Below are 17,900 nucleotides of genomic sequence, written 5' to 3'. Positions count from 1 at the left end.
GACCAAATTTGGTCAATATTCTGTAAGTTGGTTATGACTAATAGTAGTTTTTATGAAGAAAATTGACGAAAGGATGACGATGGCTACGGTATGCCATAATCTCACTTGGTGAGCTAAAAAAAACTGGAGCAATTCGTCTTCATGATCCGAGGAAAAATATATAAGGACGTGGATGCTTCAAACAACATTGCAAGCATATACTTATGATTAATAATACCAGCTTATAAACAACAGAACAATAAACTTGGAGCACAGATGCTCAAATCTTTATTGACATTCAACTTTAATTCATGTACATAAACTTTTTCCACGTGCTTTTCATGCTTTAACAATAACAACGGTTGTTCATTTATCTATTTGCACTGGGTTTCCATGAATAGGATAACAAGATCTTGACAAAAGGCATAGTAATGAAAATTCACTTTGGCACTAGCATGGGTCTTTTTTCATTAATGAAATATTCTCTTGGTCCTCGGTTACCCGTTTGATCTTTTAAGTCCTGATTTCACGAACAAATACTATCCAAGTGTAAAAGTTGAAGATGGCTTTGTTTGTCATATTTCAAACATTGGACACAACTGTGAAAATTAGGAGCGTCAGAAAATGTTCCCAATCTTAACAGCTTTTAAATCAAGACAACAGCATAACATAAATAAGTTTTTCATTCTTGCATAGAAAAATTTTTTTCATGTTATTTTTCTCATTTTCTTCCAGTTGGTTGTTACCAGATATCAATAAATAATATCACCAGACAATTGTGTTTTTTTTTTTAATTTTCTGTTCGAGAAATCAGGGCACAATAACATGAGGTTTGCAGCAATATAAGGGAAATCAATAATATAATGTCAGTACTTCACAATGTATACTAGAGTACGATTATATTACTTTCCCCCAACATACAGACTTAAGCAGACGTCTGTTGTTCCATTAAACGAGACAATTTAATCTACGCGAAGACGGTCAACTCGCTTTAAAAATAATTCTGTACACACATTAAAATGTACCTGATGACAACATTCGACACCACGTATACCGAGCATTGATTGTCTGCTCCAGTAATGACTAGAAAATGAAAACAGATGTACTCGCTTATAACACAGAAACGGTTTGATCTACGGGGTCCGTTCATCAACATTATTACAATCAACACTACTGTCTGTCACGGAGTGGTGTGCAGTTCAGAAGCATTACGGATTTAAGTAATCTCTTGGCTTGTATTATAGCTACACGCCATTCAATGATCGTTTGGCTTGTATACTGTAGCTACAATCTGGCACGGTCCATAAGACTTTTCATTATATATCACTGTTGTAAATATAATTAATAGCAATGTCTGAAACGCACACCGTGACATTAGAGATAGGGTTTGCCCAGAATTAGTTTCTAACATTACTCGCAATCTCTTAATGGAAAAATACTCACTATTATACACAGTATTATTCACTCAAATAATAAAAGTTGATATATATTTACTAGTATACAACTAATTACCAAGTAAGATCATGTGCACAAAGTAATCATCTTATTAACAATTAGTACTGACAAATGCATGCATCACAAGTTCAAAATATTCAACGGCAGATAGCGGGTTGTAGCTGTCATTAAACTTGATCCAGTTTCCCAAGCATATCTCATACAGTTTTTTAAGCTAAAAAAACATGCTTAATATGATTTTTAAAAAAAGTGGCCGTTATCAATCTTTTAAAATCGTACTTTATTTTGACATTTTGATAAATGATTTAAGCGTCACGTGCTATTCCTTACTTAATTCAAATAAATGACATCACGATAACTTAATTACAAGTCCCTTGCTATATGAGAAAAGCCTTGTATTGATCCGACAAAAACACTACAGATTTACATATTCTTTTCACTAGTGAAATAACAAAAAAACTAACAATGGACAAACCCCCTTTAACAACAGCTAGCTGTTACATAAGTTCCTAAGAAAATTAATAAAAATACACAGACACCACCGTAGTTTCAGGAGCTGTTCCTGACCGAACCAAACCATCCTTACGTTGATTGTAGCACCGAATAGAGTAGCAATCACATCGAGATATGGGTGATGATGGTAGAGTACTAGTATGACTGGTGATTTTTCAACCACAAAAGCATTTCTTAAGAGATCACGGACTTGATGAAAGCCGATTGGTCCTTTGGTAAGTTGATTTTCGGGCGACAATATAAGTTGCGTTTGACGATTTCAAGACAATAATGACTGCATACGAGATCTTGATTAAGAAATGCCGCCATGTTGGGAATAAAAATGGACATTTCATGCAATTTTGAACAGAGGCCACATTCAGTCGATCAATTCTTGATGGGGTATGACTAGGCATTAATGTTTTTAACAACCGCAGCACATATAATAAGTATATATATATCACCTTGGCATGTTCCAAAATAGATGCTTGCCTCATTAAATTGTAAGAGGGCAAAGCTATCACAATGATATAATCGGTATCATCTTGATAAATTATACCTTCCAAACATGCAATGTAAAATTTACATAGAAACGAGACAGGTCAACAAGACATCTCGTATACCTATTCTATATATAGCCACGACATCTCAGTCATAATAGTCTCTTAAACAGATATCTTTGATATTAATCAGGATTTTCACCCATTCTCTGCATCAAACTTTCACATATCTTAAATAACATTTTCCAACATGAAATGACATACAGAAGGGACACACTTTGCAGTGTCATATATAGCTGCAGAGGGATTCAATAATGACAAATTAGTATATATTTTACATGCCTTAATCATGAAAACGTATAATAAACAAACTGGATGGAATGTTCAGTTATATTACTATAGGCAACTTACCCGCATTGAACCATTTCTGCATGTACTAATATTCAACGATAATCCGTCATATTTCAACTCTTTACACACAATTCAAAGCATCTTGTGCTCCATTTTAAGGCCAAGCACAATATTTCAAACTGTACATTAAATACACATATATGTATATATATATATATATATATATATATTGAAGTTAACACAGACTTATTTATATTATTAACAAACAAAAAGGTGATTATCAACACAAAAACAGCGTGAACCATTATGTCAAGCTCATCCTAATAAACGGCTTAAATTTTGTCAAATTTCTTTAAGATTTACTAGTAATACAAATGTACTTCACACAGCTTAAATGTGATGTTCAAAATTGGGCAAGGCAATGAATGTACTTTTAAGTTCATTTAACAAAATAATTATATTTCTGTAACTCAACATTTCCTTGTGTACAGATGTTCTCACATTTCAATTCCTTATAATTTTCTATACTGTAAAGTTCAATAAGTTGTTATATAGAAGGAGACATGATTTTAACAAACATCCATACACGATTTACACAAAATTCTATTTGAATAAGTGTTCCTGAAATGGTTACCACTTTAAAATATGGTTTCTCCTAAAGAAAAGAATTGTAAAACCTGTAGTCCTGTTTTGTGTACTTCTACTGAATTAACCCAAGTCAACAGAATAATAATGAAACAACTTACACCCACAGGAAAGTAATTTAAGTCATCAATGTTCTTGGGAACAATTTAAAAGTTCAATCATATTACCAAAAGTAAATGGTTCTCTGATTTGTGTCACTATATACTTTTGTGACAAATTCACAAATTGGGTACTTTCCAAAAATTTCTTTATCATATCATATCCTATTTCTTACATATTAAAGTTTACATAGCAAACAGATAAAGATATAGGTAACTATATTATCATAAAAGCAATACAAATAAACCAACAGGTATGGAATAAGGGATGCTCTGATGAACTGCTGAAGTACTCACTTCTCAAATATACGGTACTGGGGTTCTATAGTCAATATATACCAATTATATCAAATTTTTAATAAAATATTGTATCAATATCAATGATGATGCATACTTGGCATGTGTTATTAAAATAACCAGTTTTATATGTATAAAATGACAAGATTTTTCCAGCATCCAATAGTCAAAACTGACAGATTTTTTCTTATATTTAAAGACAAAATATACTATTGCAGACCTAACCATCACAAAAAAAAACAGACCTTCACAATGATATGTCAATGATGTATAAATGTATGTAAACTAGAAATCAAATAAAGAGACAGTAATTACACAAAAATGGTCAAATTATGTAGATAAAAAAAATGTATAGGATAAACAGGAATTAGAAACATTGAGATGTTTTTCTATTATCGAGATTTTATCAATTTATTTATAAGTTCTGTGATCAGTTGTATCCTTTGACCCCCTCCAAGCAATCTAACAAAAACAGATTAATTGAAATAATAAACCAAGTTTTTAACATTTAAGATAAGTCAGAAATAAATGCGTAGATAAAATAAACATTAGTTTCAGAATATTCTAAATTACAGTGCAACATGTAAAGAGTAATGTGAATTGTTATGTAATCATAGTTTATAATGCTGAAGTATGTGAGAAAACATGTGCATATTGAACTTCATATCCTTTCCTGTAAAACTTATAGGGCCTCAACCAATACTTTCCCATTGAAACCTGCCCATTCTTAAAATTCATTTTACAAATACATTTACGTGTGTGTATGATACTTCAACAATTTATCAAGAAAAAAAAGGTTCTGATGAAGTTAAGGAAATCTTTAACAAGAGCCTGACAATATGAATAATTTTAGAATAATATGTAAAGGGACACAACTCTTACATATGAAAAGATCTGACGATATCATTCTTTCTTTTTTCTTTTCGGTGGATATATCACGAATAAATCATATATTTCCTTCAAGTTATTACTGATGTAAAATATAACATGTTTTCAACTCTATAAATTAAAGAAACCAGGATATATATCATGAAAATAACAGTTCACGATATCAATGTTAATTTCTACAAAGAGGCCATGAGGTTATCTATAAAGGTGTTGTTGGGCCTTCAGAGTTCTTCAAATTTCAACAACTTAATACTTTCACTATAAGGTCAAGCCTTATCAACCCAGAAGTGTTTAATCCTTGAAAGACAATGGTAATCCTCAAATAAAAGTGAGTACTTCAGCAATCTTTAAACAAATCAGTTACATATCAATATAAATGGAACTGATGTTAACAATTCAAAGAGAAGGGATAGTTTAGCATCCAGAGTATTTGTTCAATTCCAAATTATCAAATATCTAATAAAAATCAGTTGTCCATAGGTGTTTGTATCATATCTATGTCTGTACATTTCAAAAGACAATTAATAATTCACATGTTTTTTATACAAAAATATTCAACAAAACTAATGAATGTAGTGATACTTCAGTAAAGATTTGAAATCACCTTTGTTACGGCAACATTAGAGAAAAAAACAGTTACTAATTAATTAAAAATACAATTACACATTCTACATCATATTTTATGGAAAAGAATTCTGAACAAGATTATGAAGTTGTATCTTAATTAGCTATCAAAGCTGGTATCAAATTCAGCAATTCATCTTAATCATTGTTAAAGGAGATTTATTTTTCACTCTTGTTTTAAACATTACAGTGCTGTTGCCTAACTGAGAAAAAACATATTGCTTATGATAAAATCGCACTAATACTTTACATCAAAGCCCTATAATAGACAAAAGATTCAAAAAAACTTATAGAATGAAATGTTCAACAGCATCACCTACATATGCTACATAAACAACTAAATTCAATTCAATATTGATGAAAGATAATAATATTACAAATATTTACATCTTTAACCTCATTGATAGACACCAATAACACCCTATCTGTCCTACAATAAGCCGGGGGGATTAGGATTCCAATAACATCTGACACACTATTGAAAGGTGGGCTGTGATTTCCACAGCAAAGTGCATTTGTTCTAATTTTGGCTGCAGTTGCAATAAATATTGCTGAAATGTCAGGCATAGGCTAATTGTTGGATAAATATAGTAATTTGTCAGGAAGAATTAATAACTATAGCTTAAAACATCAACCCCGTACCATTCCACAACCCCGTTGCATCCTAATTGCACCATATATTTTGATTATTTTTTCACTGGCAAACTTGTGTTGATAAACAGGATGTATGGGCAGATCTTACAGTATATCATTTTATCTCTCTCTAGACAGGTCATTTTATTTTTTTAAATGCAAGCATCTATTTAATTCACAGCATCAAATTTTTGCATATCGGTACAAAAAACAGATATCATGTTGAATTTGTGAGTTTCTGAACCTTCAAAAAATTGAAGTAACACTTCTAAATTTAGCATATCAATAAACAAACAGCAATGAGGAGAAATTAAAAAAAAAAAAAAGCCTTCAAAGTCATAAAATCCATGTGCAAATATATACAACATCACCTAAAAAAAAACTGTACAATATCTACATACATGGTGTAACTCGTGTTTCAAACACTTGTAGTAACAATAATTACAAACATATATATATATAGAGAGAGAGAGAAAAACATTAAGTAACAACATTAAATAATTTACGTTCAATATTTAACATTAGGTTAGGGACCTAAGAAAATAAAGGAATATGCAGATCTCTGTTGAAGATGTTTGATAGAGCAGGCATCTAGGAATGACATATCACAGCTGGTAATTGACACCTACAGATAAATGTATCTGATAACAAAGTGTGTGTAATACATATTCATTGTGTGTCTTTCTCAACTTTGCACGGAAACCTGTTCACCAATATACACCACAGTAATTTTGTACAACTTAGCAAACATTGTTGCATTGTAATGGTATAAAGAATATTGCGATGCACATTTTCATATGTAATTATGTATTTGAGATATATGGTGATAAAATGACAACATAGAGTTTAAAACAATAAATGCTTATGATGTCTAAATCCTCTCCTCATTTTCCTTCCACATGACACCTTCACTATTTAAAATAAACACACTTCTTGCAACTTTATCTAATTACCTTCACCATAGCATTACCTTGATATACAACTTAATTAAATCAGCTTGTTTGAATAACTTGCAAATTGTAATAATTTTTAGACTAAGTTCTTTTCTTATCATAATTACAATTTTTAGCTTTATAAATTGTTTGACCAAATCTGATTTATTATGCTCAGAAAATTGCAACATGTTAATAATTAAATAAATCATCTTGGTGTAAGTTTTCAATTTTCAATCTTCAATATCCTGAAAGCTAAAAGTCTAACATTCCTGCCAAAAAGTGGCATTTTACAGATGATGACATCAAAAAAAATATTAATATTCATATGAAAAACATACAGCACATTATTTTTGATAACACATTGTTTACATTGTCTCATAAAAATATGTAAATTGCTTAAATAGTGATTATAATTGATACAATTTTGCATAATATGTTGTTTTTAGCCTTGATCACCAATAGCAAACATCAATGTATCAGGTGTGGCACAGTTTTATAATACATTGTGATGGAACTTTGCAATATTTTTCACATTCGCACCATGAATCAATGACAAATAATTTCTTACCATATTCAAAAGATGTAGTTTGAAAATGGTTCATATATCCATCCATAATACTGATGGTTTGGAATGTGAAACAACTTTTCATTTGACTTTTTATCAACTTTCCTTCAACATTCTGTAACTTTTAAAGCATATTCTGTGAAATTCTGCTTTCAGTAACTAAAACCTTCAGTGGAAGGCAGCAAAGACAAGGCTATGCACAATTCTTTCAGTTTTAAGTGATGTATCAGAACTTTTAAATGTCCTAAGGTATCAGAACATAACAAGATGTACAAGGTTAAAATGACTACTAAAAATTATTAACTGATCATTTCTGATTTGCATATTTCATAATTCCTCAAGATCATCTACAATCTACAATTATAAAGTAATTCATTATTAGTAAACATATCTAGTATGTTTTTCAAAATTTTTTTTGAACATTTTGACAAGATGTTTATATCAAACTGCAAACCATGGTATTATTTTGCACAATCACGAGGTAGCTTGTGTGATGGAAATATGACAGTATCTGTTGTAAATCTACCAGTACTTCAAAAAAAAAAATACAATTATGTATTGTGTCGCCTCCTGGTGACGAAATGGTATTATTTACGGTTATAAGCAAAACCTCTCTTGCTGGATTTCAGTTTTGATAGTTTCCATGCAAAATGAAAAAAAGACAAAATACATCATGTATATATACCTCATATATCACATAAACCTATTGGCAATGTTCTTCATAAACATTTACATGACTTCTTGTCTCTTCAGTACTAAATAAATAATTCAAATAACTTCCATTTTTTTTTGAAAATTGTAAGGGACAAATTTAAAAATTAAGATAGCAAAATAAACACTGAACAATGTTCTATAATATTAGTGTAGTTTTAAACAATAGTTAATCACAATGTTGTGAAAAATAGTTTCTAAATTGGCAAATATACTAAATAAATGCATTATCATTTCTGTTATTGTTAATAAGAAATACCCATACACCATTAGAGTGACCAATGTTAACTGATCTCATTTGAAGATTGTAATTAATGGACACTGGGTACAGATTTCATGTTCAATTCAAAGGATTTTCATAATATAAATACTTGGTAGTGAGAGCTATTGTAAAAGTACTTTTATCGAAGAATTTATAAATTCCAAAAAATAAGAAACAGATAAAAAGCTGACATCAATTAATAGTACCTTTGTAATAGCAGATTTCATAAACATTTGACCAAGTGCCAACAAAAATGTACATTTTTTAACATCCAAGTAATTTAAACCCCATGAAAATATATGCTTTTACATTTTTGAATATTGCCTCCATGAACGCCCATATTAAGCTGTGGTTCCCTTACTTTCATATATTTTAAGTACAAAAAGTGTTAAAATCTTACAAGTGGTATGAATTTGTGGGCAAAAATCAATGTTCACGTTCTCACAAAAGTCACAGCTTCAAAATCATTATTTTCATGTCTCAAAAGTTTTTGAGCTTTTTATGAAATTTGAATTTGAAAAAAAATTGCCTTAAAACAGGATAATTTACAATGATCATGAGAGAGCAAAATTTTTATTTCATTAAAGCTTTGAATTTAATTAAAACAAAAAAATTAAGCAGAAAAGTATCCATAACTAGCCTTAATTTTTTTAATTCCATGTCTTCAAATTTCCTTCGAAAGTGTCATTAGATTATGGATTTCAGGCAATTAAGGTGATTTAAAGACAATGATTTCAATAATTTATAATTAGATCCAATCACAGAAATGGACATGCAAGTTCGTATGTATCTTAAGTCTAAGTTAAGGCCAATCTAACATATCATTTCCCCCAACATTATCATTCTATCACAATCAAAGTTATCAAGAGTCAGTTGATCCTATATGCTGTTTCAGTATTTTTAGATGCTATATTTTGGTCATATTTTACTCAGGCAGATACTGGTCGTTGTTCGTCCAACAGAATGTCCATGTAGGCTTCCTCAGCATCTGCATCAACATCAAACACTGCCAAAGGAAGCTCATGGTCATCCAGAGGGTGCCAATTCCATGATAAGCTCTCCGATACCTAAATATCATAAATAAGAACATATTTCCTTAACTGATTTAGAAAACATTCTGATGTGGTTTTATTTGTGATAATATTTCTTAACTTGATAGGTCCTAAAATTTGCATCAAGTATAAACTATAAATTCTTTTAAAGGCCATTTTTCATTCTTCATTGTATTTGACCTAAACAACATCATCTTAAGCAGTGGGTATGATTTTTTTGCTATACATTAACATGTTCACAAAATGATAAAATATTGTCTTTCAGTCAAATTCATGCAGATGAAATCTTTTGCAGTTCATGTATGTGCTATATAACATTAAGAGATGTCTTTGTTTGAAAAATTCTATAGAAACAACTTTCAAAGAGGATATACTATTTGTCATTTTTGTGGATCCTCAATTTCATACCATTTCATCCAAGTATGTTAACTAGGTCAAGACCTTGAAAGTATGTCAAGGCCATTCATCATAAGGAGACGGACATGAAGCATCATCCCAGCATGCTTATACTTACCTATCTACATATAATTACCTTGATCCTCTTGGTTATTTTAGAAATAAAAATCTTAATATATTTGATACAAGTGATCTACAAAAGTTGGTCAAAGATTCATTTGAATCTGCTCTAACTAGCAATTTAACAGGCCTCAACCTTTTTTAGGAAGATAAAGACATTCATATACCTTCATATACCTATGAACTGACTTTACATCCTTTCACACTGATGATGATCTGACAAACACCATGACTCTTGCCTTAAAATTTTTGGTTGCATAGAAGAAGTTATACAAAGGGAAAGAGTTGTACTAACTTGCCTACGGCATCATTTTCTAAGGATGATAATATTAGTAGAATATGATTTCTAAAATAAAACATACCTGTTCTGAAAATGCTGTGAAGTTAATTTGGATTGGATAACCCCACATGTCATCTTCCTCTGGATCATCTACTGTTGTTACACAACACCGCGGGATGTTCAATTTCTTTATCCCTGTTCCTCGAAGGCGAGAAATGGCAATAACATCTTCATCTGCTATCTCATAGCCTATAATAGATATAATTGTGTGGGTGTTAAGAGGACTTTCCAGAAATCAAACAAGAGATCCCAGAGGGATCTTGGCACCCACCATTTGAGGATCTGTTTTCAGTTCTTGAAGATTTTTTTTTGTTTGTTACAGGTGTTGTAAATGTTCATGATCTGGTCTTCATTGAATGTACTCAATGATGGCACAAGATATTTTTATTAAGCACCTATTAGCAAATATCATTTGAAAAAGATCCCAAAGTATTATTAGATAGCAGTCAGTTACAGGTTGATAATGGACAATATGCTTGTGCTGTATTACTGTCGACATCCAAGATGGCTGCCTGTGGGCCACCTTGATTTCAAATCAGTCCAAAAAAGGTAAAATGCACAACTAGGGACCAAGGGAAACCAATATCTATGAAATATCAGAAGGATCCATCCTGGACTTCCTCAGATATAGCAGCAACAAGATTTTACTCTCAAAATCCAAGATGGCTGCCTGTCAGCCATCTTGATTTCGGATCAGTCCAAAAAGGTATAATGCACAACTTGGAACCAAAGGGAACCTGCATATGAAATTTGAGAAAGATCCATCCAGTACTTTCCAAGAAATAGCAGTAACAAACTTTTACATCCAAAATCCAAGATGGCCACCTGTCGGCCATCTTGAATTCGAATCAGTTTTAAAAAGGTACAATGCACAACTAGGGACCAAGGGGAACCTGCATATGAAATTGGAGAATGATCCATCCAGTACTTTCCAAGAAATAGCGATAACAAACTTTTACATCCAAAATCCAAGATGGCCACCTGTCTGCCATCTTGAATTCGAATCTGTCCAAAAAAGGTACAATGCACAGCTAGGGACCAAGGGGAAACTGCATATGGAATTTGAGAAAGATCCACCCAGTACTTTCCAAGAAATAGCAGTAACAAACTTTTATATCCAAAATCAAAGATGGCCACCTGTCGGCCTTCTTGAATTCAAATCAGTCCAAAAAAGGTACAATGCACAACTAGGGACTAAGGGGAACCTGCATATGAAATTTGAGAAAGATCCATCCAGTACTTACCAAAAAATAGCAGTAACAAACTTTTACTTCCAAAATCCAAGATGGCCACCTGTCGGCCATCTTGAATTCGAATCTGTCCAAAAAAAAGGTACAATGCACAGCTAGGGACCAAGGGGAAACTGCATATGGAATTTGAGAAAGATCCACCCAGTACTTTCCAAGAAATAGCAGTAACAAACTTTTATATCCAAAATCAAAGATGGCCACCTGTCGGCCTTCTTGAATTCGAATCAGTCCAAAAAAAAGGTACAATGCACAGCTAGGGACCAAGGGGAAACTGCATATGGAATTTGAGAAAGATCCACCCAGTACTTTCCAAGAAATAGCAGTAACAAACTTTTATATCCAAAATCAAAGATGGCCACCTGTCGGCCTTCTTGAATTCGAATCAGTCCAAAAAAGGTACAATGCACAACTACTGCATATGAAATTTGAGAAAGATCCATCCAGTACTTACCAAAAAATAGCAGTAACAAACTTTTACTTCCAAAATCCAAGATGGCCACCTGTCGGCCATCTTGAATTCGAATCAGTCCAAAAAAGGTATAATGCACAGCTAGGGACCAAGTGGAACCTGCATATGAAATTTGAGAAAGATCCATCCAGTACTTTTCCAGAAAAAGCAGTAACAAACTTTTACTTCCAAAATCCAAGATGGCCACCTGTTGGCCATCTTGAATACGAATCAGTTCAAAAATGGTACTATGCACAACTAGGGTCCAAGGGGAACCTGCATATGAAATTTGAGAAAGATCCATCCAGTACTTTTCCAGAAATAGCGGACGGACGGACGGACGACGGACCACGGACGCAGGGCGATTTGAATAACCCACCATCTATTTGAATAGATGGTGGGCTAAAAATTTGATTTTGAAAATTATTAATACAGAAGTAATAATGACCTAGGCATGTAATATGCTACAGATATGTCTACAAAACTAACTCAAGTATAACTCAGTAAAGGCAAGAAAAAAAAACAAATTTAATTGCAAAAAAACGCAATCAGCCAATTCAACTTCATAATAGGAAACCAATGATCATAGATTAATTTACGGATACATCATGAAGGTAATATCATAATTATATAGAAAAATGTCATTCAACTGCAATTTTATCCATCACATTAAAAGACTAGTATTCATTACATAATCTGTTTTCAAATTCGGAACTAACCCCTTTTTCATGCAGCAAAATATCAATCTATACCCTTATGTTATCCAACCAATAAAATATGCAAACCACGGAGAATCAATGTAACTCACCAATCAGCGTGAAATCTGTGAGAAGGCTACACCTCCAGGCCAGCATAACGAAAACATCCTCTTCAGCAGCACTAGTGTAGGGTACCGGATAGCCATCCATCAGGCCGTCAATGATATGGATGGACCGCAATGTTGTCCTGTAATGGGTTGCAAAGTAACCAATGGCTGTTGTGTTGAGGTGGGTGCAGAAAAATTGTCGGAAATGCGTAAGTGGCAAGCTGGGCTGGAGGATGTCTAGGAGTGCCTCCACACCATCAAATGAGTGAATCAGATTCAAGGTTACCTGAAGGTGAGGACTATGACTGCGGATGCAGTGCCATGAGGAGTTGGTGATGCGTTCATGGTCTGCTTCAACACCATGAACATGGATGATCAACTTCTCCAGTTTGGTCTTATTGTGATGAGCAAAGCTTTCAAGAAGTTGATTTGTCAGATGGTCATAATCAATACTGAGCTGTCTGAGGGAGGTAAATGGATGGAAAAGCTTGGGGTCAAGCTCAACGATCCTGTACCTCTCAGAGTCCTCCTTCACACTCGCCAGATGGAGACACTGGAGACTGCGGGAATGGCGCCCCAGGAGAGACAGAAGAGTGCTGGAATGTTCTAGTAACTCCTCAAGACATCCTAAAGAGAAGTGCCGAAGCTCACGACTGTTTCTGATAATGCTTTCCACACTATCGAGGTACCTGTAGTGGACAAGATAAAGTATTAATAAAAAAAAGACAAATATGAAAAACAATCAAAAATAACAAAGAAGGCCCATATATAAATGTATGCATCCTATAGTTTTAATCTTCCCGCTATGCAACATACAAAATTGTATATATATAATGCAAATGGCTACGTACATCCATGGGGGAACCAACAAACGTTAGTGTTCAGGCAACGTTGTTCTGTTTAAGCCTTGTTTCTGCCTAATACCATTACTTCATCAAAGACTTTCAATAGCTCATACACAGGCCAATACGCCATTAAATTAGTAAATGCAACAGGCCTAAGGCTTTTTATTATTAGTTTCTGTCTTTTCTGCATATCATATGGACCCAAAGTGGAGTATTTAGCGGTAGAATGATTTAGTATATTGTTATAATATATTATGATTTTTATTTTCTATAATATTATTTAACACTTGCCTTTAAAGCTTGAATATGAAACTTATATATACAGGCCACATAGTTTGTTGAATTATTGATAATGAACCATGGTGATTAGGTGTACATGTCGTTGCATCAATTTTACCATATGTAAATGTGTGATGTTTGCATACATCCCTCTATTGGGATATGTAAACAGACATGGTTTAAACATGAAGGGATGCACATGAGTATTTTAACTAGCACCATTTGAGTTTGAGTGTTACTGACACAAGCGGTTTTACCCTAATTGTTCTGGATGGCAGGCATGTATCACTGGTTTTCTGGATGTTATTCAGTGAGGTCATATGTATAGCCCTGAACTACTATAAGGAGCTGAGATCTGCATCAAAATGGACCTGTAAAATGTTCACAGGGCAGGTCTCGTCTGCACTACAAGTAAGCTCTAAAGTCATCTTGATTTATAACAAAAGGGCCATGGCCCTTAACAGTCATCTGACAATAATGAATGGACAAACCACAGAATGTGCTGATGGTGATCCAACAAATCGGATGAATTCAAATTTTGAACATTTCTTGAAAGTATCAGAAACTCATAAATGGTTGGTTTTGTTCATGAAAAACAGTTGTATAATCATGTTAAAAAATGGCTTCTGTGATTACTATGTTTAACTTTTGATCAGGCTAAAAAATAACCATATATCATTTCTGTCTTTCAAATCAAACTCCAAATAGTTTTCTCAATATTGTGAATAAAACTTGAGAAGTGGTTCAGATTATTCATTAAAGATGAGTTAAGTTGAATTTTGGAACAAAACTAAAAAATATGATTTGGTCAGGACAATCTCAGGATTATTTTATGCACACTTGATATAATTGCCACTCTCTAATAATATTTCAGGCCAAATTTGGTTAAAACATACATTGACCCACGCATTAAGAAGGAGAAGTGTTTTTGAGCAAAATATCAACTACCAGTAACTTCTTCTGTGGTAAAGCCCCAAAGATCTTGAGGGTAATCAACTTACTTTTTGATTTAAAGAAATCATTCCCCAACCAGCAATGAAGTTTCAGACCAAATTTGGTTGCAATTAATTTATGCATTAAAGAAGAGCTAGTAGCTTTTTGAAGCATAATATTGACTAACTTCCCCCTTTGGGCCCCAACCTTTAGTCCCTAGGGGTCAAATTAACTTTCTGAATTTCAGAAATGATTAAAACTCACCCCCAATGTTTCGGACCAAATTTGGTTCAAATTTACCCAGGCATTATGATGGAGTAGCTTTTTGAAGCAAAATACTGACTAGCTTCCTCTTTTGGGACCCTGCCCCCGGGTCCCTTAGAGTCAAAGTGACTTTCTGTATTTAAGAAATAATTCCCTGCCTACAATAATGTTACAGAGCAAATATGCTTAAAACCATTTAAGCATTAATGAAGAGTTATGTTTTGAAGCAAAATATTTACTAACTTTTCCATTTGTAGCTCCTTTCCCAAGTCCCCGGGGGGTTAAATCAACTTTCTGAATCAAAGAAATTATTCCCCATCTACAATGATATCTTGTACCACATTTGGTTTAAAATCCATACAAGCATTATGGAAGAGTAGCATTCTAAAGCAAAATAATTGACAAATTTTCCCATTTAGGACCCACCCTAGATCCCTAGGGGATGAATCAATTTTCCACCTGCAATAATGTTTCAGACCAAATCTGGTTCAAAGCTACCAAGGTACATAGAAGGAAAAGCATTTTAAAGCAAAATGTTATCTAATATTCCCTGTTAGGGCCTGTACAAATCTCTAGCAATCTAATGTTTTTTTCTGAATTAAGAAACCTTCAGTGTATGTTTCTGAACAAATCTGATTAAAATCTGTTCTAGCATTAAGAACGAGTAGCATTTTGAAGGAAAATATTGACTAACTTCCCATTTTGTGTCCTACCCCTAAGTCCCTTGGGGGTCAAATCAACATTCTGCATTTAAGAAATATCAACCAACCCATATTGATGTAACAAACAAAAATTGAATAAAATTTATTCAAGCATTAAGGAAAAGTAGCATTTTGAAGCAAAGTATTGTCTAACTACAATTTGGGGCCCCATCCCCATGTCCCTAGGGGTTAAATCAACTTTCTGAATTCAATAAAAGATTCCCCTCCCCCAATGATGTTTCAGACTAATTTTTTTTAATCCACCAAGGTGTTCAGCAGTTGATCATGGGTAGTGTTTCAAATGACAAGTTTACAGGTGACGGTTAGCACATGGCATAGGATGATGAACGATGCACAACAGCAATAGGTCATCTTGACCCTTTGGGTCAGATAACCTAACCAAAAAAATTAAGAAATTGCATCAGGTTTTTTGGGCTACATTACTGAAGAAAAGCTAGCTAGACTTCCTACTACGTACATGTATGTAAAGTTGCCTTTTTAACTCTAATCCAACAAGTCAGCCTTAGAGAAACTTTGCAATCAGGGAGACTAAGCTCTATTATACATAAAGGAATATTTCAATTCCTGCTTTATAAAAAAATCTTATATCTGATGTTTTCTATGTGAATTATAGATAACGTTGCTATATTATAAAGATATATATATATAGAAGAGGGAAGTGGCCGATTACTGTCATCTGCACTCATACTATTTAACATATTTTACATATAACATGTTCGATTTTCCTGTGCTATAACGTTAAAACATACAGTATATTTTAACTCTGTATGTGATCTTTACGTATGTGCTGCTCTATGCCGAGAGTAACACCACATATGGTGTCTTACACTCCAATAACGGCCCCTTGGAATGGCCTCATTAAAACGACCTTCCGCGACTTTGTCGTGTCATGGAGTGCGATTGATACCCATTACGACATGTCAACATATTGGTTGCATAACTATACACAAACACTGTCTGCACTACACGATTCCAATGTGTCCCAACCTTGAATGTCCTTCTAGAAAGTACTTAATCAATGTAAGTGTTGCATTACGTATGTTTAAACTCTCTGCAATGCGCAATTGTTTACAAACACACATTTATAAATAGATGTTTTGTGATTGGCTGAAATCTTCCCAGCTGAGCTATGTGCTTACCTGTCAAATAAATAAACAGTATTGTTATCAGGCCATTCTATATGACAGCTGGAAGGCTGCAAACAAAATCGTTGAAGGTTTTTGTTGCTTTTCATAATGTCTAAAATCCTGCCACATTCTCGAACATCAGTAATGTTATGAGAGCAAAACTTGATCATGATTTCCCGTACAAAATGTCCACATCTGTCAGCCAAAAACTTCGTCTTCATTCGCTTCGAACTGTGAAGTTGGAAATATATCTTCTGCCATAAGTTTGGGTGAAAGAGACAGCTTCTCCATCTCTTGCATACAGAAGATGCTCTGAGTTTATCATCATGCGAAAGATACGAAAATACATCCACAAGAGTAACGCTTGGCAAGACGGCCCAGTTTGGGTCCGCTGCCATCTTTCTGCGACTTCACTACGTAGTTTGTAAGCAAAATCACGTGACGATCATGTGACTTGTCGAGGTTTTTGGTAGACTTGTTTAAGTTTCATTTGATTGTAAATGGAAGTTTTTTCTGAGAGTTTCTACAATCTATAGCGATTTCTTTTAAAAAGATTGTTTCATATTTGAAAGTATTCACAGTTCTAAGTTCCTAGCTGAACATAAGCCTCAAAAACTTAATAAAATGCAGCAATGAATCAATAACACGTCTGTTTATCCTTATATTATACAAGCGAGACGTGTACCATTCTGATCTACCAGAGTTACTTCCCTTCGTTTTCGTTTCTTGACCGGCCAAGCTGGCAAGAGACATTTCGTCGGCTATTAAAAAATGAAGCTTACCCGTTTTAATGATAATTGTGTAATATGCTTTACGGCACAACCGTTAGTGAGGGCGCAGCATATATCCATATGCACAATCACAGGTTGTACCAAGGACGTGAT

The 17,900-nt window shown here is 33.4% G+C and overlaps 1 protein-coding gene across 1 annotated transcript; it reads right to left on the bottom strand.

Moving 5' to 3' along the window:
* Nucleotides 1-9,196: 9,196 nt before the first annotated feature.
* LOC132543131 (F-box only protein 33-like) lies at nucleotides 9,197-17,414 on the bottom strand. Its single transcript, XM_060206592.1, has 4 exons — nucleotides 17,029-17,414; nucleotides 12,850-13,535; nucleotides 10,366-10,532; nucleotides 9,197-9,502 (listed from the first exon to the last, which is right to left on the bottom strand). The coding sequence occupies exons 1-4, from the start codon at nucleotides 17,412-17,414 to the stop codon at nucleotides 9,365-9,367; spliced, it is 1,377 nt and encodes a 458-aa protein (XP_060062575.1). The 3' UTR covers nucleotides 9,197-9,364.
* Nucleotides 17,415-17,900: the final 486 nt, after the last annotated feature.

This window comes from Ylistrum balloti, unplaced genomic scaffold (assembly GCF_031769215.1).
Source record: "Ylistrum balloti isolate Yb309-2 unplaced genomic scaffold, AGI_CSIRO_Ybal_v1 Utg369740, whole genome shotgun sequence".
Classification (NCBI taxonomy): Eukaryota; Metazoa; Mollusca; class Bivalvia; order Pectinida; family Pectinidae; genus Ylistrum; species Ylistrum balloti.
This window is presented reverse-complemented; position numbering and strand designations above follow the sequence as displayed.